Here is a 27,837-nt window from a genome sequence, read left to right as displayed (position 1 = left end):
AAGGATCAGGTAAGGATCAGGTAAATGATTTGATTTGGCGGCCAGACTATCTGATTTTCTCCGGGCATGTGGCTGCATTAACCCACAGGGGACAGAGCACAGAGGCAGCATTGATTAATTCAGCTGGGGGTTGCACTCCTCTCCGGAGAAGAAATACATAAATAAATAAATACTGGAAGATGTCCTCCCGCATAAGCACCCACCCATCAATAACAGCGCTTTCATAAGCACGTCTCACCTCACTCTGGAGCTGCTCATAAAGCCTGAATGTGTGGCCATGTTCTCAATTACACACTTTCTACAATATTCCATAAATGGCAAATGAGAAACAGCAATAAATAACAACAGTCCAGATATTTTATGTGCCCCCTCCCCAATCGCTTTCCCACACACACACCTCAGATTCGCACACACGGTGCCTGCATGCCCACAGGGCGGAATCATTCATCATAGCTTGTGTCATGCTCCACACAAGCACTGTGTTGTTGTTGAAGCAAGCGCTGCTGCACTGCAGCAAGACAAATCCATACCATGATTGTGAAGAGAGCTAATTGCAGTGCTGTGTTATCTGTTGGGCTGGAGCAGACGTGCACAGAGACAAACACACATATGCAATAAACATGGCACTGAGTCTGAGACATCATCGAGCACATACACACACCGACCCCCAACTGGGGCACGCACACATGTACACACACACAGCCCTCATGGGGTACCTGCCAATCATCAGACAGTGCCTTGCAGGGTTTTATGGTGGACCACTGGAGGGGAGGGGTGGGGGGGGGGGCTTTCTGCTGCAGGACAAACACCCAGCCACAGGCGCACTACCCTGACAGTCATTCAGCTGAATGTGAAGTAGTCAGATGACAGAAAATCTAGATGCAGTTGGTTCACACATGATTATCTGTTACCACACATATTTCCCAGTTTGGGAGATTTTATAATTGGATGATGCTGTTTCTTTCTGGTTATTACTGGTGCTGCCACTAGAATGAGCTGCATTCAGGAAGCAGTGAGATGCATGAAGCGAGCATATATATATGGTCATACATGTGCTTAACATACATTACACACGGCAGGTTATTGCTATAGCAGTGCATTACTGACCCCCCACATATGCAACACTACAGTTAAAGCAAATAAATAAAGAAGTTGACTCAAATTTCCACCGCATCGAACCAAATTAAAGACCAGCAGTAGGAAATCACAACAGCTACTATATTAATATAAAGTGAAGTTTTCTGTCCTGCCAAAGAAATCATAAAAACACAGGCTGCAATTTGGATTTAATTTGAATATATGCTTTTTTATGGAAAATGGTTCCCAAGATGAGGACACGTGGAAGTCAAACCAAAGAGATTCCCATCTGCCTCCGCTTCAAACCAAAAGCGGGGATGGGGGTGTGGAGAGAGAGAGAGAGAGGTGTGTGTGTGTGTGTGTGTGTGTGTGTGTGTGTGGGTGGGTGGGGGGTGTCAACTGTGCATTGAGGGTGCTTGAGCAAGGTTGCAATGCACACGGTGTGTATTTTTGGTGTCTCACAGTGGTGCGGTTATAGAGCTCTGAGAAATCATGGAGTTTTTCTTGAGAGAATAAAAACCACCAAGCCTTGCCACAACTTTGAGGAAGCATCAGTGCAACAGACACAATCCTGAGAATAAAACAAAACAAAACAAAAGAGTGTGGTGATGTGTCAGGGCCGCTGAAACCTCATGAAAAAGATAGAAAGTCCCCGCGTGAGCCTCCACACCTCTTCACGCTCCTGACGCTGCAGCGTCCGTTCTGGGCACAGGGTGTATTTGATTTGACAGAGATGAATAAAAATCAGAGGGAGGAAACAACATGTTGCTTAACTCGAAGATGAGCCAAGTGACCGGCTTTTACAGCTTCATGTCAGCGAGCATGTAATCGATGGTGCAGAGGGCGTGCATTTCCCTCGGTGAACATGTCACCCTCAGAAGAATGCAAATCACTCTGAGGCCTGCAAAAAGAGGAGCTGCTGTATGAATATGCTCTATTATTCTATGCTGGCCTCCTTATGTCAGCTGTGGTAGCCCTCCATTTGCCTTTCACCCACTTTATAAGCCAGGCTCGGGTGGTGCAGTGGCCCCATCTGCTGGAGAGGGGTGAGAACAGCAGGGAGGATCAGCGCCCTGACCAGTGGGGCTGCTGTACAGCTGCACAGCTGTAGTAGATGGAGGAACACAGTAAGCCTAATTTTCTGACAAATTGGTCCCCCTCTGTGTCCTCTCTCAAGGGAAGACATTGTGCTGTTACAGACATTTTTGAACTGAGTAGCTGGAGTGGCTCATTCACAAACACCTGCAGTGCTCACACCTGCACAGGCAACACACACAAGCACACACGATAACCTGGACAAGCACAGAAAAAATGCTCTCCCTTCACACGTACAGTAAAGCACACACACACACACACACACACACACACACACACACACACACACACATGCCAAGCGCTGTTTCCCTGGCAGTGAGTGTTTTGCTGGCGTGGCAGTAAAAGGATATCAGAGGGAAGCAGTCTCAGCAGAATCACAGGGGGGGCTGCAGTGAGATGGAATAAATTTCCAATACGAAACACGCCTGATCTTCAGCGTGTGTGTGTGTGTGTGTGTGTGTGCATGCAGCAGGAAGTCTGCATGCAGCCTGATTTAATGGATGCATATATGAATTCATAGCAATAGCAAACACATGCTTCTGTATGCACGTGCACAGCCCTCCTGGATCATCATATATCACGAGGTTCCTGCATGCAGCCCAGAATACTGCAGGAAAGTGGGACAGCCAGACTAATGGACCCAGCATGATTTTAGTTAGTGTTGGATCTGGTGGTGTCACACACAGAAACAGGATATGATGCATATAGCATGAAGGTGTGGCTGCACCATCCGCCGTCCACCATCCATCTTATCCTCTTTCATCTCTGTAATATGCAAATGTGGAGATCTGTTTTTAGATGTGGACAGGAAATGTGCCCGTATCAGCACGGGATCTATTACCACTGTTCTAGGAAAGCTGGAATAAAACATGAGTGTAAATGGCACGCCCCATCTTTTATCCATGGTTCTTTGCTGCTGCTGGATTAGACACGCAATCCTGTCTCTTGCACTGCCCCATGTCCATCCATATTCACTGTCCATTACGCCATCCCAGTAATAACTCAGCCATTAAATCAAACTCAAACGTAAACCTTATCATTCAAAGGCAGAAATTCACACACGACACTCAAATCAGCTTCAGAGACATGGCTTCACATCGAGCTCTTTGCACATGCTTTAATGTGAATGAATATTTTGAGATGCAGAGAAAATGAAGGCATTGTGTGAACAAACAGGAGTGAATCACATTCATCACTTTGACCAGAAATAAAAACAGGCGTTCGTCGCCATCTCCTGTCTAAACTGTGCAACTGCTGTGGAGGCACAGCAGAAATGTCTGAAGACAGGCCGCAACTGCAAGTCAGAGCAAAATTCAAGAAGACTGAGCGACAGAGCATTTTTATGGAAAGTGGGGATGCCTGGCTGTTGAAGGCTCTTTGGTCATTTCTAAGTAATAAAAGGCCTGTGGTCTAATGATGGCACAGAGAGAGCATGATCAAAAATCTCATGATGTCATGATAAGATGCCTGAGGACAGAGAAAAGACTTCTCTTTTTTTTATTTGACAGTTGGTGACTACTCCAGGATCTGAGCTCATCCTGCATGACTCACCTCCTCAGGGCCTGTCCGGACCTTTTAGTCCTCAATTTGACATCCAGTCAGCTGAGACCCAGGTAACACTGCAGCACGAACATTGAGGTAGAGCACAGCAGAACCAGACACAACCTGATGACGGTTCTGCCATCGTGAAGAAAATCGGTGCAAAAGCAGCACAAACCATAACCTTTTAAAGTTTGTATTTCTGCTGCCTGAATAGAGAATGTATTGATTCCTGATACAGTATATAGGTATTTTTGCATTATATTTAATTAAATATAATTGACATGAAATGCATGGAAACACACATTTATTACAAAATAAATACAAATTAAAGGAGATAAAAGTTGAATTCACTTTCTGTAGCTCTGCACTTGGTGATGGGGTGTGTATTGACAACGTTATGCTTATGTGACTGCATCAGATTCTTTGAAAAAAACACATGGCACACACCCTGTGTGATCTAAGATTTTAGATAGAAATAAAAAAACATGTGTCCTAGGAATGACACTACACCCACAGTGTACATTAAAAGTATGAAGTCATTTGTCCATCTATAAATTTCTGCATCTTGCGACACATTTCTGACAAGCCTGCAGCTTTTTCTCCCCAGTCAGCCAGGATGTATACTGCTGCTAAAATACAGTTCAGGGAAACACAGTGGGCACATTCATAACAAATACAGTATGTTTGTGGTTGGCCCAGATGTGAGGGCACACCTGAGTCATGAGTCACATGCCCTTTAATCTGACCTTGACCTGGCACTCAGTTTCCCTCTGAGCGGAGCTGCAGGTTCTGTCATCCTGTTTCTAACTGTAAAACAACATGTCTTCACTGTGACTGTAACAGGTATTCACAAATTGAAAGCTGAGCACAGGTGAGACAGTGAGTGCTGCAGGGCCAGTAGTCTCATCTACCACATGTCATGTTTGTGAAATACACACAAGTTACTGCCTGGAATGATATTTCATAATTTAATATATTTACATATGGTATAAACAGCATTAGATAACTCACTGTTTAAGTTACACTGTGACAAACATATTGTGGTTCAGATGTCTAAATGAATGGTTTTGCCTCACATTTTTCACAGTAACAAGGCAAAACAGAGCAGCACAGGCCTGTTAGGAGGCAAGAGAAATCTGACAGCAATGTTCTTATGTTAGACTAAATGTTAAAAGTAAAACTAAAGTTCATATTGATTCTTTAAAAGTCAAGTGTTAAGATCACTGGTTTTAAGAATTGGGTAATTTTACCTTAATAGCTGAAAACTGAATAAACAGTTTTAAGTCAGAAACACATTTAAGCTTGTACTGTTCAAGCTTGTGTTTTTTACTGCTGCACTAGTTATTTTCCTTGAATACTAACACTGAAGCATCTAGTAACTTTACACTGAATTAAACCAGTCATTCATGTCCTTTATGCTCTGATCAGTTTTTAGCAGAAAGGTCAAGAGATTCTTATTCAGCTTTTAGTATCTAAACAAAACTTTAATTAAAAAAAAAAAAAAGACAGACAAGAGTCAGACGTCATGTCGGAACACATGTGCACTTTATTGGGATTGTTTAGTCAGTGTACAGGTTGGCCCCACCGGTCTGGCACCCCATGTTACCCCATCACTTCGAGACCCCTTGCCCCACCACCCAGGGGATGAAACCTCCAACAGCGGGAAGAAGAGGTCACGATTGGGTTTTGCATAACAAAAACAAAAAAATTAACAGGACCAAGATATTTTTAAGGCTGAAAGTACAAAAAACCCAGACATAATTTACATACAAGCGATACTACAACCATGTTTAAGTATGCGCCAACCACTGGGCAGCCTTCACAGAGGCGAATACGTGTCTGAACAATGCAGTTAACATTTGGAATCATGTGTCTGAACAATGCAGTTAACAAACATTTGGAATGACTCAAAGAAAACAACAAAATGTACATTTTTTAAGTCCCCAGATGCAACTGCAGAACCCTGGGGTGCTTTTTTTTCTTAAACCTAGCCAAACATTACTGTCTCCTTCATCGTTCCAGTTTTAAAATCCTGAGTCAAGCGCCAAAAATAACTGAAGCCATGCCAATGAGTTGGTCATCTAGGCTCTGCGCCTGAGTGTGTATGAGAAATGTGTGGTGTGGTTGTTTTGCACAGAGCTGAAGTTGTTGGGCGTTTGGTTGGGGAGGGGGAGGAGGAACAGTCTGTTTAGAAGCATTTGCGGTGGACAATGGAGGGGCCGGACTCATCGTACTCCTGCTTGCTGATCCACATCTGCTGGAAGGTGGACAGGGAAGCCAGGATGGAGCCTCCGATCCAGACAGAGTATTTACGCTCTGGTGGGGCAATGATCTGCAAAGAGACAAGAAAATAACCCATTAGGAGACAAAGCATTTTCTAATGGATACATTATAACTAATCTGACATGCCACGCAGGCAGCAACATCATGCCACTCTGCTGGTCATGTAACAAGTTAGCGCACCTTGATCTTCATGGTGGATGGGGCCAGGGCTGTGATCTCCTTCTGCATCCTGTCAGCAATGCCGGGGTACATGGTGGTACCTCCAGACAGCACAGTGTTGGCGTACAGATCCTTACGGATGTCGACGTCACACTTCATGATGCTGTTGTAGGTGGTCTCATGGATTCCGCAGGACTCCATACCTGAGAGCAGACACAAAACACTGATCAGCAAGTGGAAGTGCAGAGTAACCATAAAGGCAGAGTATGTTTAAGCATTTAATGCATGTTGTGTTTCAGTTGGGAAACATACCAAGGAAGGAAGGCTGGAAGAGGGCCTCTGGGCAACGGAACCTCTCATTGCCGATGGTGATGACCTGTCCGTCAGGCAGCTCGTAGCTCTTCTCCAGGGAGGAGGAGGAGGCAGCGGTGCCCATCTCCTGCTCGAAGTCCAGGGCGACGTAGCACAGCTTCTCCTTGATGTCACGCACGATTTCCCTCTCGGCTGTGGTGGTGAAGGAGTAGCCACGCTCTGTCAGGATCTTCATGAGGTAGTCTGTGAGGTCGCGGCCGGCCAAGTCCAGACGCAGGATGGCGTGGGGCAGGGCGTAGCCCTCATAGATGGGCACTGTGTGGGTCACACCATCACCGGAGTCCATGACGATACCAGTGGTACGACCAGAGGCATACAGGGACAGCACAGCCTGGATGGCAACGTACATGGCGGGGGTGTTGAAGGTCTCAAACATGATCTGTAAAAAGGAGAAGAAAACATTTTAGTATTTTCAAAACACAGCAAGTGTTTAGCTTTGTGGCCACTGCACCCACTACATGCAACAGAGTGAGGCTCAGACTGAAGTTAGTAGAAAAAAGGTGCAGAAAGTCAACATTCCTTCACACTTGTGCATGTCAGATGTCTATTTAGCTGCTGATCTACTGAGTCAGCTACACATTAGACACAAGTGCAGATAAAGGCACACAGTCAAGAGACCTGTTGATGATAGATCATCTTATAGGAGAGAGGTCCTGGAGGAGAGGGGGGGGAGGAAGGAGCAAGTGAGAATGGGATGGAAAAGGAAACCAAGGAGGAATAAGGCAACTAGTTTTGAACAGTCAATTATTCAATGTACCATCTGGCTAAACTGGAAATATCAAACTGCACAACTAGGTGTGTACCTGGGTCATCTTCTCCCTGTTGGCTTTGGGGTTCAGGGGGGCCTCTGTGAGCAGGACAGGGTGCTCCTCAGGGGCAACTCTCAGCTCATTGTAGAAGGTGTGATGCCAGATCTTCTCCATGTCATCCCAGTTGGTCACAATACCGTGCTCGATGGGGTACTTCAGGGTCAGGATACCTCTCTTGCTCTGGGCTTCATCACCAACGTAGCTGTCCTTCTGGCCCATACCCACCATCACTCCCTACACACAAGGTCAGACAGCTTGTTAATTTTATAAACAGCAAACAGTGTTGCAGTTAAGCATGGAGATTGCAAATCTACTTGTATCTCAACATGTACTTGGGACTATAAAATATGAGACTTGGGGGGGAGAGAAGAAAAAAAAAAAAGGAATTTTTCTTCCAGTCTCAACTGACTATATAGCATTTGAGCATAAAGATTAAAAGCTACTTAATAAATTTGAAAAAACTTTAAATGTATATTTGGAGCCATGTCACTCTTGTAATTAGTATATGCTTCTTTAAGGGGGCTCGGCTCCATCCTGTGGACTCCAGGCCTCACCTGATGTCTGGGGCGACCAACGATGGAGGGGAAGACAGCACGAGGGGCGTCGTCTCCGGCGAATCCGGCTTTGCACATACCGGATCCGTTGTCAACAACCAGTGCGGCGATTTCATCTTCCATGGCTAAACTGTAAGAAGGAACAAGAAAAAAAGAAAAAGAAAAAGCGTTAAACACTTAAGCACTTAAGTCTCACATCCACCTCCCAGCAGCGCCGCTTATGACGCGCCGAGCTTTCACTTCCTGTTCAGCCGCCGGCTGCAGTTGCGCAGAGCGGCCGTCAGGTGGCGCCCCCGCCCCACATTCCGCCGAGCCAGACAAAAGGAAGTGGCGCTGCATGCTGTTATTACCATATAAGGACATGGTTCGGGTTTGAGCAGCTTTGCGGCTACCGGCGCCATGGCGCTGGGCCAGAGCGGCAGAGCACGAGAGAAAACGAACACGACATTATGAGACCCGGCGCGACCACTCCCTCCGGTTCACTACCGTCAACTTCCTCCTCTGCCCCCTCCCACTATTGCTCAATCGCACTGGTTTTGATGCCGCATCAGAAACCTTAGCTTCATTAATCACTGCGTCATAACCATCCTCCGCCGCTTCATTCATTGCACAATGGCCGCCTGACACACGACCACACGCACCATTACTAACAATTAAACGGTTTTTTTTGTTTTTTTTTAAAAAAAGGTTGGCATCAACCTGGAGAATACCGGACACTAGCTGTTAAAAGAAATCAAGTTGCATAATGAGCTCATGTTGACTCATGAATAGGTCACCAGTGCTTGACTGATGCTCCATTTCCTGAAAGCCACGCCTTTTCCAGAGTAGACGGTCTGTCACTCGCGGTTTCCTTATTTCCTCTTGTTCAAGTTGGCAATACTGGAATTCATGCCAAGATGTGTCTGTTCCACTAAGACATTAATCAATTTATGCTTTTTTTTTTTTTTTTTTTTTTTGTGCAGGCCTTGTATCCTTCTTGGTCTTTCCTACTTATAGGAAGCCTTATAATTTAATTATTCAGATGATAAAGAGAATTTAAAAAACGCTTTAAGACTGTAACCAAGTGTCTATGAAAAAACTGATCTTGATTAAAATTGCCACTGTTGCCAGTCTGAAGGGCGGAGTTAGCATGATGAGGCTAGGCTAATATGCTAAAGTAGGTCACACCCCGCCGCATCGGTCGCACAAAGGGAGCAGCCGGGAACTAGACCACCTAAACTCAAAAGCCTTTTTTAGAGCCATCCTGTCGGGGCAGAAACAAAAAAAAAACCAGCGATGGAAAACTGAAAACGTTGCACAATTACACAATGATAAACCCAGTTTAAGTAGGATCATTAACTTAGTACCATTAACCATAAGCCGGCTACATCCAAGAGCACCTGTGAGCCGCCTTAGTACCAGTTCAGCGGTCTCTGACTACCATTACATACTTTAAAAAGAAAAACACACGCAAACGTGGATGCTGATTTCTATCATAACTACAGTTTTACTTTAGCAGTACAGTTCCTGTGAGACAGGACAAAGAACCTCGTGGTCCTTGCCACCTTTTGCATCCAAAAATCACAAATTTCACAGACGAAAGCATTAAAAAAAAACCAAATCAACTCGTTGTCTACTTGATGAATCTTGCTCTGCAGTTAGAATTTTGTAAATACCAGGCTCGTCTCCTTACCTTTGGGTGGGGGGGCTTTTCGCTTTAAGGGAACCGGTTTCAGGCAAATGATATCCCGCACAAGCTGTGTGTGACGGCGCTCAGAGTGAATCCGTTAGCTGTAGGCGCATTTCTTTTATAGTGCGTCAGTTGCCCGGCTCTAGCCATAAAAGGTAAACTTTCGGAATGGAGCCCTCTGATTGGTCCGGCGTCATGCACCAGGGCACGTCGCTCGCACACTGTGGTGCACTGGGCGCTCTCGATCTGAGGGAGAGAGAGAGAGAGAGAGGGAGAGAGAGGGAGGCGATAATAGCAAAGGATTGGAGAAAATAAGAGGGAAGGGATTGATGTTGTGAGGCCTAGCAAGCCTAATCTCTTGATATACTGTTTTATATACAGGGTAGATTGTGTGTAAACTTTTATAAGTGTGAAAATATCTTCCCTGCACCTGCTCTTAGCTGTTGGGCAGCACTTTCTAAAATGATAATTGCAAGAGCTCAGCACCCAGAACTCCTCCCTGTGAAGGCTGCAAAGGCCCAAGACTTATCCAAAGGCTGTCCTTGCTCCCAGATCAATCTGACACTATTTGAGGTTTCAAACAATACAGAGCGTGGAGGTGATGAGGTGGTGTTGCTGTCTACTTTGAAAACCAGCTGGGAGTCACTGCCCTGCATCACCAGGTCAAACACATGACATACATAACACACAGGGTGGTGGAGCTGCCCTGCACAGACCAGGGAATGGCCACTTACTGTATGTAGGCCACCTCTTCCCCATATTCTGCACATGCTTGCTGTTAATGTTCATTTATTGATCAAGTATTTGTGCTACATGGTCTCAGGCTCCACCTAAATACCCTGTCACTGCCTGCTTGCTGCCTCTCTCTCTCTGCCTGAGATACAGTTTGACAAAGGTGTGTCGTTCGAGGAGAGGTTGGGATATGTTAGCACTCTCTGATTTTAATGGTGTTTGCACTGCACTAGATGTAGAAGTGGAGCTAAATAATGCCGGCCAGACAAAGTACCAGGGAAAAATTACAAAAGAAATCACCAAAATACACGATGAGTGAAAGTACCAGCCTAGGGGTTTTCAGTTGCTGTTTCCTTTCAGTAATGTGGGCTACATATCTCTATTGCTAATCCTAACCCTATGAAGAAGGAAGTGCCTGGAAATCACCTTTTTGCCCACCCTTATTCACCTTTATCGCATGAAAAAGGACAAAAACAATGCTCCTATATCCAGTTACTGTGTGGCTGAACTGAAAATTTTGGTGCTCCCTCTCCCTCTGCTCACTCACATCCTGACTGATGAGGCCAATGTGACACATTCTCAGACTGAAATTTGAAGGCCTTTAAGCCTTGGGCTGGCAGGATAGTAACATTTCCATCCCTGATTCACCATATTAAAGTCCCACACACCATCAGACCATGGTGTTATCAGAAATTATGCAGCTTCACTTTAGGCACTTTTCTTTTCTCCCTCTCCCCCCTTTCTTCACCCTCTCTCCTGTCTGTCCCCCACCATTCTCTCATCTACCTGCTCTTTAATATATAACCTGACACACACTTTTATTCATTTTGTGCTCCTGAATCATCAGTGTGTATGCTTTAGTAGAATGGCTGGGCGACCTCAGTTGCCATTTAAAGCTGTAACGCTGGCCACTGAGACATGCAGCAACTTCATCTCTTCCTCCTTTACCACTTCCCCTTCCTCTCCGTCGCTTGTAACAAATCTTGTATGTCAGTTTTTTTTGTTTTCTCTTCCTTGTCTTCACTCATGCTCCTAAATTGGCTTTAAATGGACATTATTGTCATCCCCACATGGCTCACATGACCCCTTTAAATTAGCTACAAATCAGTGACCCTACAGTGTGAAACAGTGCTGCTTTAATAAAGATGACAATGGCTTGTGTAACTTCCCTGTAACCCTGAGGATTCTGATGGGTTATGCACAACATGTCAGTTCCAATAGGCCATTTTTTTACATGAAACAAAAAGGAACAATCAGAGCTAGACTCAATGTTGAGTCAGAGTTTTGACTCTTGTGAAAGACTGAACAGACTCACACAGGCGCTGTTAGAGGGTTTAAAGATGGAAGGAAGTGTGCTTGAGGTGATCAAAGGTCTACTGGGCCCACTTATTGATTTACAGGCCTTAAGTCCCATTGTTAAGGATCAAATGTCACTCCTAGTTTATCCCTGTCCAACTTATGTCAGGCTAAAAGTTAGGTTTTAACTCATATTTGTTTCATTGGTGATAAACCTGCATTTATGTGATGAGGGACTGAAATAAAATGTGAGGCCAGGTGACGCTATTAACAGAGATTTGAACAGAAACAAGCTGAGAGGATTGTTTCTCCATGTTGACGCTGTAATGGCGTAAACAGGGATTGGCTGGGAAATATTTAATCCACTCTCAAGGGAGTGCCTCCACTCTGTGTGTGTGTGTGTGTGTGTGTCTATATGTTGGCACATAAATGGGTGCGTGAATCATTGTTCCGGCCCAGCCTACTTTGACACAAGTGAAAAACGTCTGCTGACATGACATATTCCTCTTCATTTACTCCACTGTAAAAACTAAAACTAGAGTTCAAATTAGCCTCTCTATCACTGTATTAAATCAGTTGTCAGTCATCTTTGGTTAGCAGGACTGTGGATATGCATGTATTTATGTATGTGTGTGTGTACAGCTTATTGCTCATAAAGTGAGAGGTCTCCGATTAAGTGGCTTGTTGTCAACACTCTTCAGTGGGAATTTCACTAGCCAAGTGCTTGGAATACTGTCCTGGGAAGACTCCTCTCATGTATCATAGTGTGTATATGTGTGTGTGTGTGTGTGTGTGTGTGTGTGTGTGTGTGTGTGTGTGTGTGTGTGTGTGTGTGCTTACGCCCTGGGTGCCAGTGAAATGCAGACTCTGAACCGAGGCCTTGCTGCCAAGGTCCTTAGAGCAATAAAGCTACCTAATTAATTTTTTGGAGGATTTTTCTTCCAGACAGAAGTTTAAACAAACGCTCTTGAGGTGTTGTGTATATTGACTATTAGTATGAGTAGTGGTTGTCTAAATAGACCACTTGTCAAACTAAGTGACACTTTAACTAGAGCAACAAGTGGAAGCTCTGAGCTCAGACCTGTCATTTAGAGTCAGGGAGAGTTGGGGAGCTGCTGCAAATGACTGTAATTTAACTGTAAAAATCCTTTCTCATTTAGTGAAAAAAACACCTTGTGTGTATGGTTCCGCCAAATGGATGCTCAGCAGCTTGACTGTGCGGCCACTAGTGGAAGCCATCATGAGGCCAGAGTCAGGCGCTACAAAGGTTTTCAGCCAGGTGAATTGTTCAGCTGTCTGCCTTTCAATGCTTGTTGTTACCACTCATCTTTTTTCTTTATGCCATGTAGGAGGCCGAGGGCTCAACCTGGAATATCATAACTCACACGAGCCAGTGGTTGAAAGTACTGACACTGTTGTAAGCTGCATGAAGAATCCTCCTGAATTTGGCTTTAGGCTTCATAATCTGTCTACCAGCATCTCTGAAGCTGAAAACACGTAATATATCTTGTTTGAGTCATAAAAAAAAAAAAAAGAAAGAAAAAGCATGCAAAGAAAGAACATCATATAAAACATTATATGTGTAGTAGTGAGCTTCAAACGGTGCAACTTGGCAGATTTTGGTACTTTTAGTCACAGCCAGGCTAGCTGTTTCCCCTGTTTCTACTCTTCGTGCTAAGCTAGGCTAACCAGCGCTTGGCTGTAGATTCATATTTTACTGTACTTACTTTTTTCTTATCTGATGTCTGGCAAGAATGCAAGGGTGTTTCTCAAACTATCAAACTATTCCTTTAAATAATGACATGTTTATCAGTGACTGCATCTATTTTAATATCTAACTATTATCTCTTGAGTCATTGTATCTTTAGCACCTGCTGTGGCCTTGGTTTATATCACACGAGTAAACGACAGGTGATCTCATTGATGTTTTGCCTTTTGCCTGCTGTACTCAGGCATCACTGTGGCCATGTGATAAGTCAATTAGTAACTCAGCGACCAGTGCAGCACATGTGTTTATATGCATGTGCGGGTGATTCAAAGGTCAAAGAACCTCAAATGACAGCAGCTAATCATAACCGAATGCTACCTTTGATGACAGTGGAAGTATGTGTACGAGGAACACACAGCTCAGTGGTGAACTTTACATGGATATATGATCTGAGTGAGTGTGTACGTGTGTGTGCTAAGGCCAGCCCACTCAACTATAAGGAACAAGTCCACATTTTAATGACAAAAACACACAGTCGGTGTGACCGGATGACTTACAAAGTATTAATATGTGTGCACCTTCGAGCATGCATGTGTTCCTGTGTAGGCTCCGTGTTTACTGGTGAATTGAAACTGTTGTGACACACTCGTGTGATGTCACCAGCTCAGGTTTTCTCTTCAAATAAGGTAACCAACCAGGCAGCCAGGAGCAGCACCACAGAAGAAACAGTCTGTTCTGCAGCTTTGCCACGCCCTGCATTACTACACCATCCCACCACGGCTTCCTGTTCCTCTAATGAGCAAAGATGCTGCAAGTTTCTCTTTGCTCTCAACTTAAGAAAACTAATTCACCTCCCCTTCTCTCCCCTCAATCTACATTTATGGTGTCTCCACTCCTTCTGTTGTTCTTATCATAAAGAGAATTTGATATTTTGTATCATAAGGGCAGCTGAGGATAAAAGCAAAGGCATTTTGGTGTGTATGTGGGTGTATGTCTGCGGGGGAAGGGAGAGGAACCATGAAAGGCCTGTTGCTAATGGGTAAAGCTGGTCATAGGGGGTGGACATGAATACTATATCTATTATCCACACACACACACACACACACACACAGGCAGAGTTAAACATCTGCTGCCTTGAGTCTAACTGCTACTAGACTGCAAGACTGCAGTTCAATACAAAAAACATTAGTTGCAATTAGCCTTGAGTGAGGTTGAAAGCTAAGACCTGGAAATGTGGATGTAAAAGAGCTTCGGAAAACAATAGGAGTACGTTGAAAGAGAGAGAAGAGAGATAAAGCCCATCAGACGGGATCTGATGGAGTAAAGCTGGAGACACAGACAGAGAGAGAAAGAGAAGAGGAAGGGGATGAGAAAAATGTCATGACATCTTGGAAAGGCATCAAATTTGTCATCCACAGGAGTTTCAGTCTTACTTCACTGCAACGCTGTGTAATAGCATGTATGATCATGTGAGGTCAAGCTACATGCAGCAATGTTGGGATTTCCTCCTTTGGATTAACATCTAGTGTGTTTAAAGGAATAATTTGACACTTTGGTAACTGCACTTCTTTGGTTTCCAGAGGAGAGTTAGATGAGAACATTGATACCTTTTTCATCTTTGTACAGTAAGTATGAAGTTAAGGCCAGCAGTGAAAACAGGTGGAAACAGCTAGTCTGGCTCTGTGATCTGCCAGAGGGGGCACATATCCCCATGTAAAAGAGCAAATTGTCTTTTTTGCACTGGGCCTTTTGTCAGACCAAAAAGATAGATGATAAGAAGATGTATTATTTGGTGCTGCCAGGCTAGCTGTTTTGTGCTAAGCTAACTTGCTACTTACTATAGCTCCATATTTCCATCTAAACATTAAATTGAAAACGGTTTAACTTTCAGACTCTTGCTAATGTTACTGTGAAAACTGGGTTAGAAATGAGTCTATGTGACTTATTTCTTTTATAGGTAGACAGCGAGGCTAGCTGTGTCCCTGGTTCCAGTCTTTGTGCTAAGCTACAAACATTTGCTTACCAAACAGACAAAAGAGTGGTATGAATGTTTACATTCATTTTCTTATCAAATGAGCATCATTCCAGATTAAATAAGTTCACTTCTCAAAATGTCAAACTTTTCCTTGAAAGATTCGCTTTTAATTTGCTTAACAGGAGTTTTGGCTGTCAGCAGATGCTCCTCACCCCCCCCCCCCCCCCCCCCCCCCTTCCTAAAGACGCATGTCCATCCTCTCCTCTCTCCTCAGGCCCTCTTTTACTCCCTTGTCTTTGCAGCCTGTTGAAAAGTGACTGGCTGACCAATTGTTTGCCATCTGTGACTGGTCATAGTTTCAGAGAGGGAAGCCCTATTCACTGATGTTCCCTCACCCCCTTCCTGCCTCCCTCCCTCCTTCCTATCCATCCACTCCCCCCACCCCCCCACCCCCCGTGATACAGCCAAAGGATTGGTTGTCTGCAGCGTCATTGATCCGTGGGTCACCGTGGTGATAGTCTGACTCCAAGGCACGGGCCAGTTACCAGCTGTGTGTGTCTGTGTGTGTGTGTGTGTTGTGCCTGCCAGCTGGCCTGTTCGTGCTCCGATTGGATTAGCTTCCCATTTACGGCCCAAATGGATCCTTAACTCCAACCCCCCACTTCTTACTCACACACACTTATGCACACACACACTTTATTGGCCACACCCCACCATGGCATCCTGACCAGTATCTTATGTCATTTATCAACCTTACAATATATGAAATTCTGTTAACTTTTGCATGTATGTGTGTGTGTCTGTGTGTGTGTGTGTGACAGCAGTTTACCCATGACAGAACAACAAGTAGTTCAGATTACAAAGCACACATTTTGTGGATCCAAACACATTTTAGTTGTTTTACAGGTTTGGCACTTCCTCTTTTAAATCTGTGTCACAGCTCTTGCTGGTTTTGCTCCAGCCACTGTTGTGGAGCTCTAGAACAAATGTGATTTGTTGCTGCTGGCTACAAACTAATGCAGAAAGTCTTCAGCTAATAATAATCGATCAAAGTCTAATGTTGCCTTAGAGAATCTCCCTGCTCTTTGAAAATTGTGTGATTATTACAGCTAAATCTCATCAAGAGCTTGAAGTGTATAACCCAGTTTTCTGACTTATTTGTTAGACAAAGGGAGCTTCTCTATAAAAGGCCAAACTAATGTAATAACCACATGCAGAGCTGGAGGCTGTGGGGCTTCTTTGAGTGTTGTTCTTTTTCTTTTTCTGTTCCTCATGAACACACACCAGGCCCTCTGTCCTGTCTTCTTCTTACTCTTCCCCTTCCTGTGCACCAACCTCACTTCCTCTTGGTGTCCTGGCCTCTTATTGGCCCAAAGTAGAGACCGAGGTGCCTTTTATGGCTGTGAGGTTTTATTCAGATGTCGTACAAAACAGGCCCTGAGGTTCCAGCGCCTCTACCATGAATGGAGAAATGTCAGAACTGAACCCAAATCAGCACTCAGACACATCCTGTGGTGTATATTATGTGGGGTCTGTGAAGTGCATGTAAAGACATACATGCATGCAAGATGATATGAGTAAAGGGAAACTTTACTTTAAATAATATAATAATATGTTTTTTTGTATGGAGATTATGCAAAATGCAGGTAACATATGAACTAAATCTTCATCCCTACTGCTCAGACTGAGAAGACTTACCTATCTCTGTATCTAATACTATATCCCACTGTTGCACACACACACACACACTCACACACACACGCACAAACTCCTTATTCACCCCCCTGCATTGTGGTGAACCCAGGGAGGCTTATCTATCCTCTGCCATCTGTCTCTGTTTGGTGGGACGGCTCCTCCTCTCAGATTGGCTCATTTCACATGCCACCAGCCTTTTGATTGGCTCGTTTGGGAATTACGAGCCTCTTGACTGGCGGCGGCCATGCTCTTACTTCCTGATTTTCCTTATTCCATGGCTGCCCCCTCAACTGTGCAGTGAGAGAGGTCAGCCACCTACACACGCCCATGCACTTTGGTCTGTAGTCCTTGGCAGTCAGCGCTGTTTGTACATTCCTTACGTAACATTACAGCCTGCCGTGCCTCCTTGCTTTCTCTCTTGTTTCCTCGTTCTCTTAATATCTTTTCATATCTCTGTGTCATTCTCTGTCATTTACTTCCCGTGTTTCTTCATCTGACTCTGACAAGCATCAATTAGAAAACAACTACTGATTAAAGTGTTAAAATAAGCACACACAGAGGAATTTTAGGAGGGTACCTCTGTCCAAATCCTCCTCTCAGCTCTAGAGATCTATCTCCTCTGCCTCTCCTCTCCTCTCCTCTCCTCTCCTCTGCATAGTAACTGAGCCCACCCTCTCCTTTCTCCGCCAAAAAACAACTCCAATGCAGCGCTGCAGCATGCACCCAGTGCCCCTGAAATGCTGAGTAAAGTTTGCATTTGTTGCTTTGCTTTGTTGTATTGTAAAACATCTTTTTTGTTTCAGGCCAGCAGGCAGATTGTGTGTGTGTGTGTGTGTGTGTGTGTGTGCTAGTGGGGTATATTGTTTTGTATGGTGCGGTGCAGTTCATTGCTGTTTGCAGTTCCCACCCTTCTCTTCTCTCACACTCGCTGTTTGAATGAGCTGCCTGGTCTGCGCTGATTGGCTGCCGGTGGTTGCCATATAAGGGCATAGGGCAGCAGCAGAGGCAGGAAATGGGGTAAAGAGGAAGTGGAGAGCCGGCTCTCAGAGACCGGCAGCAGAATGTGCAGCCTATAGAGAATTCATAAGAAACTGCCACACCTTTCCTTCGATCCCTCTCCATCTTTTCTCTTCAGTTTTTAACATGTCATCCCTTCATTTTTGACATCGTTTCTGCTTGTCTTTCTCTCTGCACAATTATCATTCATCATCCACTCTTTTCTGTCTTTCTTTCTTTTCTCCCCTCCTTTTTTCCTCCCCTCCTCTCCCTCCTGACTTAGCATCCTTTCCCTGTTAGCGCGTTCAAAAACGTGTGTCGACACATTGGTAATACCTGCTGTGCGCACAAGTGTGTACAAAGAGTGTGACTGGAAGCCTCTTAATCACTCATGGCAGCGATCTTTCAGCTTAGTGCAGCACACTGGCTTTAGTTTACAGCCGAGGGCTGGACAAAGTCCACTTGGAGCTGTGTAGCAGCAGTACATGGTGCTGCTGTACAGCAGACTGTTATATGAGTACAGTATGATGTAATGTGTCATGGAGAGACATTCAAGGGAGAGCTCTGTGTTCGTCTGTGAGCCTGTAAACTCCAGCTGATGAGCTTTAGCTTGCTGATAAACACAAGAAAGCCATTAAGATCCACAGAGAGGAGAACACAGGAGATTGTAGTTTCAGAGATAGAGGCCACGGGTCTGTTAATATAGACAGAGAAGTCTCCAGCTCAAGTCTTTTGCGTTCTTAATGCATCACCATGAAGCTTTATAAAGCTCGTTATAAAGCTCATTATAAAGCTTTATAAAGGTTTCTCACCCGAACATTTTATGAGATGATTCGGATGCCTCCCTGTGGAGGGGTTCCAGGCACATCCAGCTGTGAGGAAACCACAGGGCAGAAGCAGGACATTCTGGAGAGATCTCATCTGGCCAAGGAATTCCTCAGGGTCCCCCAGGAAGAAGGATGAACTACCTTGCTTAGTCTCCTCTCACCACAGACCAGACCAGGATAAGCAGAGGAGGATGGATGAATGGAGTATGGAGCAAAGGCCGAGACTTGAGAAAAACTGACACACACACTTGTGACTCTTGATGTCGTCAAAACAGTAACAGCCTGACACTGGTAGCCTAATAACCACAGGGACATTGTTTCTAACCCCGGCTGCACTGTAACACGGGCATTAATCTAAAAGCTGACCTCTGTCTCAGTTAGAGCAGGTACAGTGTTGTGATCCAAGTTATGATTTATTGCAGCGTTTGGTCTGAAACTGTCAGGCTGGTGGAGTCCGGTTGTACCTGTGAAGTGACTTAGAGGAGGATGACAGCGCTGCCAGTCTGATTTCACAACTCTGCCCCCCTTTTTGTCTAGCTCTGTGGGTTTGTGTTTGTGTTTGAATTGGCAGGAGTGTGTGAGGTGTTATGGTCTGTAATAATGTGTATTCTTTATTTGTGCATGTGTGTGTGTATTTGTTGACCTGGGTGTGTGTTAGGGAGGCCGCACCCTCCTGTTAACGCTGACGTCCATAAAAGGAGATCTTTAAGTTTGTCACATGACAACAATCTGAGGAATGCAAGACCGGTCACATGGGATGCCGTCTCAAGGAAATCAGTTTCACCCCCTAAGGACTGTGAAATTATGTGTGTGTCTTTGCGTGTGTGTGTGTTTGTTTCTTTAGGTGTATGGTCCTGCTTGCTACAACTTCCATTTATTGTATGTGTCAGCATTGAACAGAGTATCTTTGTGTCTTTTTGTAGAGTGCATGTTCCTTCCTATGAATGTGTGTGTGTGTGTGTGTGTGTGTGACTCTAGGGGAATTCACAGCTCGAGAGATTTCACTTCTCTTTCAGTTGTGTTTCAGTAACTGGAAACTGCAGAGGAGGACGTTCCAATTTCCTTCTATCTTTTTCTGTGCGTGTGTGAGTCTGTGTTATGATGGATTGTGTACTTCAGTGTGTGGCGTGTAAGCCAGTCAATGTTAGTCAGTCACAACAGTGTGTGGGTTCAGAGTTGTCAGTTTTACATCATCGGAAATCAGAGATCTTTGAATTATTTGCAACATCAAAATAAAAGCCTCTAATTCCCATCCTGCTATTTGTGTAGGATGAAGCATGAAACAGTTCTACATATTTGTGTGCATGTGTGTTTATGTAGAAATGAAAATCAGCACTCACACCACTTCCTAAAGCTGAAGCCGCTGTGTGGGCTGTGGCAGATACTGCTCTGTGCTGCCTCCTACAGCTGCCAGCCGTCTACTGAAACCACAAGGTTGTCTCTTTTTTTTCTTGCTGAACACAGAAAGGGACTTCCTCTTTATTCACTATAGGGGACCATATAAGGTCAACGTTTGACAGGTATAGACACAGACACCACCAGTACACGAGTCAAGACGTTGGCATTGGTGGAGTTGTGGAAGCCATATCTGGTCAGAGTGAAGCTGTATGAACAATCTTTCCTTTTATCTGTTGCTCTGTTGCTCTCTGTGTGTGTGTGTGTGCGCGCGTGTGTGTTAGTCATCATGAAGACAGGAAATTTTGGGCAACAGCCTGGTGAGGCTGTTTAGCTGTCATCAGCAGACCATTTCTGTTTTTTCCAGACTGGACCAACAGCATAGCACAGTTTCTTTTTTAGTGTCACTAAACTCATTTAGTGAGTCGAGGATTTTCATATCAGAGCAGCATAAATGGAATTTTGCCAAATATCTTAACAACTATTGGATGGATTACTGTGGCATTTTGTATAGACATTCATGTGGCCCAAAGGATGAGGCCTGCTGACTTTGCTGATCCCCTGACCTTTCCTTTAGTGCCATGTGACGTGTGATTTTGAATGAAATGTCTCAACAAGGATGAATTGAAACACTGCTGTGTCTAAGTACAGCCTCACACAGCTGCTAGCAGGCTATGGGCCTCAAGCATAGTCCTCAAAAACAGATTTTCTTTTACGTTTACATTTCGATTACGTCCACCAAGGAGGTTATGTTTTCACCCCTGTCTGTTTATTTGTCAGCAGGATTATGCTAAAAGTATTGAACCGATTTGCACTGAACATGGCCCAGGGAAGAACCTGTTGAATTCTGGAGCAGATCCGGATCATTTACTAGGAATTCATTTTTTTCCTCTGAAGTCTGCTGTATGTTGTGTGTATAAGTTCTGTTCTCTCAGTTATTAGCTGCATTTAATTTCACAGTTTAAGACTTGAGCCCAGATGTGCATTTGCAGTGGAGAGGCAAAAATTCTGAATGAAACCAGTGCAACTCTTCTCTGGCCCCTGTCCCTGCATCATCTTAGGAATGTGCTGTACACCACTTCACCACAGGAAATGAATAAACAGATTCTAATTCAGGCTGCTGTCATCCCTGGACAGTTTGTCTCTCTGGTCATGACCTGAGCTCTACCAACCCCGAACATATGGTACATATATACGGTACATTCTCACCAACTCAACAACAGTAGGGGAGAGTGTGCAAGACATGACACATGAGAGTATATGGGTGGATAAATGCAGAAAAACAAGGTACAGCTGAAAACGAGGAAGAGAAAAGGCTGACAGAGCCACAAGGTGAATTCATTCAAGATCCTTTCCTGACTCAGGTTTTGCTCTCATTACCTAGCTTCCTCACCTTCGTCCTCCTCCCTCACCATGCCAGACCCTTTACTCCCCAGCCACACAGCTGAGATCCCACTTCATCCAAACAGGAGGATGTGATGTAATGTCGAACATAAACACCAGGGTAGATTCCTCCTCTTTTCTCCTTCTTTGCTCATCTTCTGATGCGCTCCCTCCCTCCATTCATTCATTTGCTCTCTCCTCGTCATCTCCTTGACTTTGGTATGTTCCTCTGGCATGGCAGTTAACTGCACCATGTGTGTGTGTGTGTGTGTGTGTGTGTGTGTGTCTAGGTTAACAAGCCTGTTTGGCAGCATGTCCAAATGGAACACCCCTCCCTCCTCCTCTCCAGACCTTCCCCTCTCCCTCTGCATTGTTACACTGACCATTTGCACAAAGCTGTGGCCTAGTTGCAGTCCGGTTTCCTTCTTCACTGTGTGCACATATTCACTTCCTGTCAGCAGTGGGATACAGTTAAAGTGGAAACAGCTGTTATAAAGAGCGGGCTCAAGGTGTCTTTCATTGGAAGAGAAGAGGAGGAGGGAAGAAGTTAGGAGAGGAGAAAGCATAAGAAAGAAGGAGATGTGTGTGTGTGTGAGTGTGTGCATGCATGGGTATATATAAATGTGCATCTGTGTGTGTGTGTGTGTGTGTAAATGTGTTATAGTTAATCATGTGGAATTCCCTCAGCAGTGGGTTACAGTCAAACTCTGAAATGTAGGGCAAGAGGCACAGCACTTTCCTTGCACTGTTGCATAACCATGCACAAACACACACGCACTTGGGCACATATGCAAAATTGTGTAGCTAGATCCCGCACAACCAGGATACACACATTAGCTGTGACTGTGCTGTTGTGCAGGGAAGAATCCAGTGTGAGCAACTGTGGTAGGTTCAGCTGTTCTCTATCTCTGCACATAGACCTCTGATATGAAAATGTGAGTGTGAGTGTGTGTGTGTTTGTTTTTGTGTGTGTGTGTGTGTGTGTGTGTGTGTGCGTGCGCCATGTGTCCGGCTATGGCCTTAGCGGACAGAAGAAGAAGAGCGAGATTAGACTTTTGCAGGTAGATAACTTGCTTCACAGTCATTGGCTGAGGGCTGCAGGTAATCACCTGGACTGGATTGCCTTATAAGGAGACTCTGGTCACAGACCTGCTGTAAATCCCTCATTCACTCGCTCTGGATACTCCTCTCTCTCTCTCTCTCTCTCTCTCAAATCACCATTTATTTCTCTCCATTTCAGCTCTCTCTCATTCTCTCTTCACCTCTGCAAAGTCTTCCTCAGTCAGTCTCTCACCCTCTCTATCCACCCCGCTCTTTTACATGCTCCTCTGTGCCACTAACGGCTGATCAGACAAAACGAAAGAGGATGAAGTAGAAGAAGAGAGGGAAGAAGAAAGAGGGATGGGGGATTGAGAGAGGGGGAGTTACGCCTTTTTTGGCTCATCTGATTGTAAGCTGATAACCTGGAACGTACTACCAAGCTGTTACATAAGGGATAGGAGACACCCTGAGAGACTGTGTGTGTGCATGTGTGTGTGTGTGTGTCTGTGTATGAGAAGACAATGTGTGACAATGTAAGCAGCAGCCCCATTTCTGTCTTGTTTTCCCAAGTTTCTTTGGTAACGCATGGATAACTGGGTCACACTGCCATTTTTTTCATGTAAAAGAATTTGCTTGTATCTGTGGTTCATTTGTGTGTGTATGTGTGTGTGTGTGTGTGTGTGTGTGTGTGTGTGTGTGTGCGTGTGTGAGGAGAGAGGAGACCACATTGTCGTTGAGAGGAACAGGAACATGTTGAGAGTCTGTAGGTCTTGGCTTTAATTCATCCTCTTTACACTGACCTAATTTCACGACACACCACATCATGTGTAGACCAGTGAACTGTTTCATGTAGCTGACTTACATTATAGACCACCGAATGTCCTGGGAAATCCTGAAAAACACATTTGTATCATTTCAGAAATGAAACAGGGGGTTGGAAAGGAGGAGGTGGTTTTCTGGGGGAATGCTGTTTGCTTAAATTATTAAAAGTAAAACTTGCATTGAGAGAATTCCCCAGGCACTATCCTCCCCCTCTGTGCATCCCTCTGTGTGAGGGGATCCTCTGTACATTTTCATTTTGGCTGCAGTTTCTACTTGAGTAACTCTCCAAAACAATTAAGGACAAAAACCTTTATTGTGAAGGTTAGTCACTGTGAAAACAGGGCCATGAGCAGCACAATGAAATACAAAGTGTTCTGTTGATCTTCTGGGCCTGACATTATAAGAATTACTACTATATGATAGCACAGGGTTTCCCCACATTCACCACTATTTCTGTGGTGATGTGACGGGAAATCTGATGTCAGCTTTCACAAGAAATTCACACGTCTCATATTAGAAAGCTATCAGAGTGTCATTATCTGCACGACAATTTTAAACTGATATTTTAATAGAACCAAATAGTAGAAAAAATTAATCTGCTCGTCAATCCATATCAATAAACACAATAATGACAATCATGGGCTGCATGCATTAGTTTATCAAATGTATTTGAAGAAAGAGTTTGACATTTGGGGAAATATTAACTTTCTTGTCTTGTTAGATGAGACGTTTGATACCACTCTCTCTTCAGTATGATGAATATGAAGCCATATCCAGCAGCTGGTTAGCTTAGCTTAGCACAAAGACTGTAAACTGGGGGAAACGGCTAGCCTGGCTCTGTCCAAAGTTAACAAACTCCACCTAGAAGCACTAATGAAGCTCCCTAATTAACATGTTCTTTGTTTAATATGTGAGAAAAACCAAAGTGTTAAAAAAAAAAAAGAATTAGCCGTTTTATGGGATATTTCTTGGCCAGGATGAGTTGCTAAGCAACCAGCAGAAACTTAGTTACCGTTCCTGGCCAAGAAATAGTCCAACACAAAACACCCTGTCTTGTGGCAGGGCTATCAATCTCCTCACCGAACTCCCAGTAAGAAAGTGTGTGTCCCAAAATGTCAAACTATTCTTTTGATGAAGTTCAAGAGAAAAAGGCTCAATGCCGTCCAATTGTATTGTCAGGATTAGTTCACCTTAAAAAATCCCCACAGTGAAAACATTTCATTTCCTCAATTGCCCACAGTGTAACCTCTCATTCAAACACTTAGAGCAATTGTTTGGAAATACTGGGCAGAAGTATTGATTATTAATGTGGATTAAGTTACAACTGTTATGATAGGTCTGCACCTCTGCTGGTGGACATGTATCTCACCTCTGGGCTCTGGGGAGGAACAAGGTGGGCTGAGGGTCCTCTCCAACACATGCAGTTCTGCCCATCAGCAGGGAGGGGCAGACCTGAGACCACTTGGCTTTAAAGTGTTGGAAACTTTTCAACCTTTGTATCAAGTTTTCTCAGCTTTGCTTGGTTTATTTTGTGCTGTAGTGGGAAGTGAAAGTTACGATGAGATCATATAAACAAAATACTTCCAGTGAATCAGTAGTTTGTTTTATACAGGTGGTAGTCAGCACACTGCACATTTAGAAGAAAAAATAAATGTATCAGAATTTCTGCATAATAACGTAATAAAGCTTTAGTCATGATGGCAACAACTGATTTTAAATAAAGAATAAATTAAAGCTGCAGACACACTCTCTTTTTGATACTGTATACAGTATCACACAGTATGTCCATTATGTGTGTGTATCGGCTGAAACCAGTGTACCCCCTGGTTTGACCCATAAGCGCGGTTGACCAGTGTGTGTGTGTTTGGGATGGCCATCTGTGCCAGATGTTAATGATCCCTGTGTGTGTGTGTGATAGCTTGAGTGTGCATGTGTGTGTCAGCAGATGGTGTGTGTCTGTCACACACATGCTCTCTTCCATTATCAGTTCCCCATCATCAATTATTCACAGTAGGAGATTGAAACCAGTGAGGAACAAATTTACAGTTAAACCAGTCAAACCAGTTACAAAACTATACCCTACAATCTACAAAATGACAAACTATATTTTGAGGTGATCAAACTTGGGCACTGTGAGTCTGTGTTAATTGTTGTTTGTTTAAAAAATAGTGTGTGTATGTGTGTTTACATGTATGCACACTATATGCGTGTGTGTGTGTGTGTGTGTGTGTGTGTGTGTGTGTGTGTAAAATGAAAAAGAACCAGAGCAGCTAAATCTTTCAGGCGATCTGTGTAATAAGAGGCCAGCAGAGAACAGCTGGTGTGTGTGTGTGTATGTGTGTGTGTGTGTGTGTGTGTGTGTGTGTGTGTGTGTGTGTGTGTGTGTGAGTGAGTGTCCAGAGAGGCTCTGTAAGGGGGCCTCCAACTCTTTGTTGCAAAAGGGCATATCATTAGCATCTAAAACTCCTTATTGCCCATGAAGAGAAAGAGAGATGAAAAGCCGCAGATAGACGAACAAGAGAGAGAGAGAAGGAGAGAGAGAGAGAGAGAGACAGAGAGAGAGAGAGAAGGAGAGAGAGAGAGAGAGAGAGAGGGAGGGAGAGAGAGAGAGAAAGAGAGAGAGAGAGGGAAAGAGGGAGAGAGGGAGATGCAGACTGAGGGACAAGTGAGGGAGAGGAAGAAAGCCACCCAGGGGATAGGACAGGAAAATTGTGGCAATGACTTCCAACACCTGCCAGTTCACACAAATGTACCCTCTCTCTCTCTCTCTCTCTCTCTCTCTCTGTGTGTGTGTGTGTGTGTGTGTGTCCATTCCATGTGGATACACATGTGTTGCTCCCAGTGCAGATCTGTGGGTGTGTGACCATGAAATTGATTCATAAGTAGGTGGAGGCTGTGACTGGTGTAGTTTGCTGCTGCTGCCAGTGGGTGGCGGGACAGAGCTCCTTTAGACTCAGTGACTGAGGAGAACTGTAGGTACAGGCCTGTCAGTCAGTCAGCACAGTCAGACTGTATTGTCCAGGAGAGAAATTCATGTTGTCCGCTCTCAGAAAACAGATACAGATTTCATAAAAAATGTAGATTACTAAGAATAAAACAGTCAAAGAGAAATTAAACTTAAAAAACTATATAAAATATATACATTACAATACCTAACTAGAGTATATAAATAAAATGGCCAAAGAATGTGAAAGAAATCCAGTAGTGTAACTCTGGCAGCCACAATATATGATGGAAGCGTAGAAGGTACATTATAATTATAAATAATAATGAATTAGAATTACATTATACATAATATTATATTCAAGTATATAGTATTGGATATAATATATGTGCAGTATATGTGCTACACAAACACCATAAAGATATTTTACCAGTAGAAATAGAGGATAATATCATGATATTGCCAGTAATATAATGTTAAAAAATATATAATTATGGAAATATTGCAGTTACAGTGTTATTATATAGCAAAATAAGTATATAATTCAATGTAAAATAAAATAGAGTTACATATACCACTAATCCCGTAGTGATAATGATCCAGGACAAAGTGCAGGTTTGTTGTTGCAAAGTGGTTGTACTGTATGGTCTACAGATATTATTGTCCATCTGCTATAACAACTGTATCTACAGAGTTCATATAAACAGTGAACATATTTGTAAGTCATTTTAAGACTTTTAAATTTAAAGCCTAAGAATATAAAAACTTGGATATTAGGATCATAAACTGATCACCGATGTGGTTTTCTGGTACAAAACACAGTGCAACATGATCACGTTTAAAGCTGATCTTTGATCTGATGATCAAATGACTTGCATGTGAGAGTTTTTGCTCTGATGAACCCACAGATACAGTCACTGTCCCCTGAGCCCAGTGTACACTACCTGCCCTCCACCGAGCAGCAGACAGGTGGAGTGGAGCATTTAGCAGCTCAAGAGCTGGATATTTAGTGGAGTGGTTAGTGGAGAGCAAAACAGAGCTAAATGAAAAGTGAATATTGGACTTACATTCACCGGGTGGCCAGAAACATGGCTCAACCAAATCACTGATAATGGTCTTCTGTAACTGGTGGGTGTAAGTGAGCAAATGTTTGCTAACATGCTTGTTAAACCTAGTTTAAGCTAATTAAGCTTTATAAGATGACAATATGTCCGTGTTACGTTCTGCTGCGTCCAAGCAGGCAAACAATCAGTTAATGCGTCTTTAAGATACAGTGTGTTTATCTGTAAATAAGCTGAGTAACTCCAAAGGTGAGTCCATTTCCTGAGGTTCGTCACGTGATACAGCCAAAAGAAGAAAAAGCTCCATTTCTTTTTTTGGATGGAGAGAAGTTGAAGTGATCCTCTGCAGCTGTTTACTGCCACGGAGATCAAAGAGGTAGCACACGGCGTTAAGAAAAGGAA

The 27,837-nt window shown here is 43.9% G+C and overlaps 1 protein-coding gene across 1 annotated transcript; it reads right to left on the bottom strand.

Annotated features, from left to right (window-relative positions):
* Positions 1-5,237: 5,237 nt before the first annotated feature.
* Positions 5,238-9,780, bottom strand: actb2 (actin, beta 2). The gene is made up of 6 exons (XM_071474268.1): positions 9,564-9,780; positions 7,892-8,021; positions 7,332-7,571; positions 6,469-6,907; positions 6,178-6,359; positions 5,238-6,046 (listed from the first exon to the last, which is right to left on the bottom strand). The coding sequence occupies exons 2-6, from the start codon at positions 8,012-8,014 to the stop codon at positions 5,903-5,905; spliced, it is 1,128 nt and encodes a 375-aa protein (XP_071330369.1). The 5' UTR covers positions 8,015-8,021; positions 9,564-9,780; the 3' UTR covers positions 5,238-5,902.
* Between the last annotated feature and the right edge of the window lie 18,057 nt (positions 9,781-27,837).

Source organism: Trachinotus anak, unplaced genomic scaffold (assembly GCF_046630095.1).
Source record: "Trachinotus anak isolate AG129_WGS33_773 ecotype Australia unplaced genomic scaffold, CSIRO_AGI_Tana_v1 ptg000003l, whole genome shotgun sequence".
NCBI lineage: Eukaryota > Metazoa > Chordata > Actinopteri > Carangiformes > Carangidae > Trachinotus > Trachinotus anak.
The sequence above is the reverse complement of the archived record's forward strand: the minus strand, read 5'-3'. Positions and strand labels throughout refer to the sequence as shown.

Coding starts and splice junctions, on each gene's coding strand:
- actb2 (XM_071474268.1), bottom strand. CDS start 8,014: ATGGAAGATGAAATCGCCGCACTGGTTGTTGACAACGGATCCGGTATG. Junction 7,572..7,891: donor TTGGTCGCCCCAGACATCAG/GTGAGGCCTGGA, acceptor CCTTGTGTGTAG/GGAGTGATGGTGGGTATGGG. Junction 6,047..6,177: donor CATCCACCATGAAGATCAAG/GTGCGCTAACTT, acceptor GTCTCTTTGCAG/ATCATTGCCCCACCAGAGCG.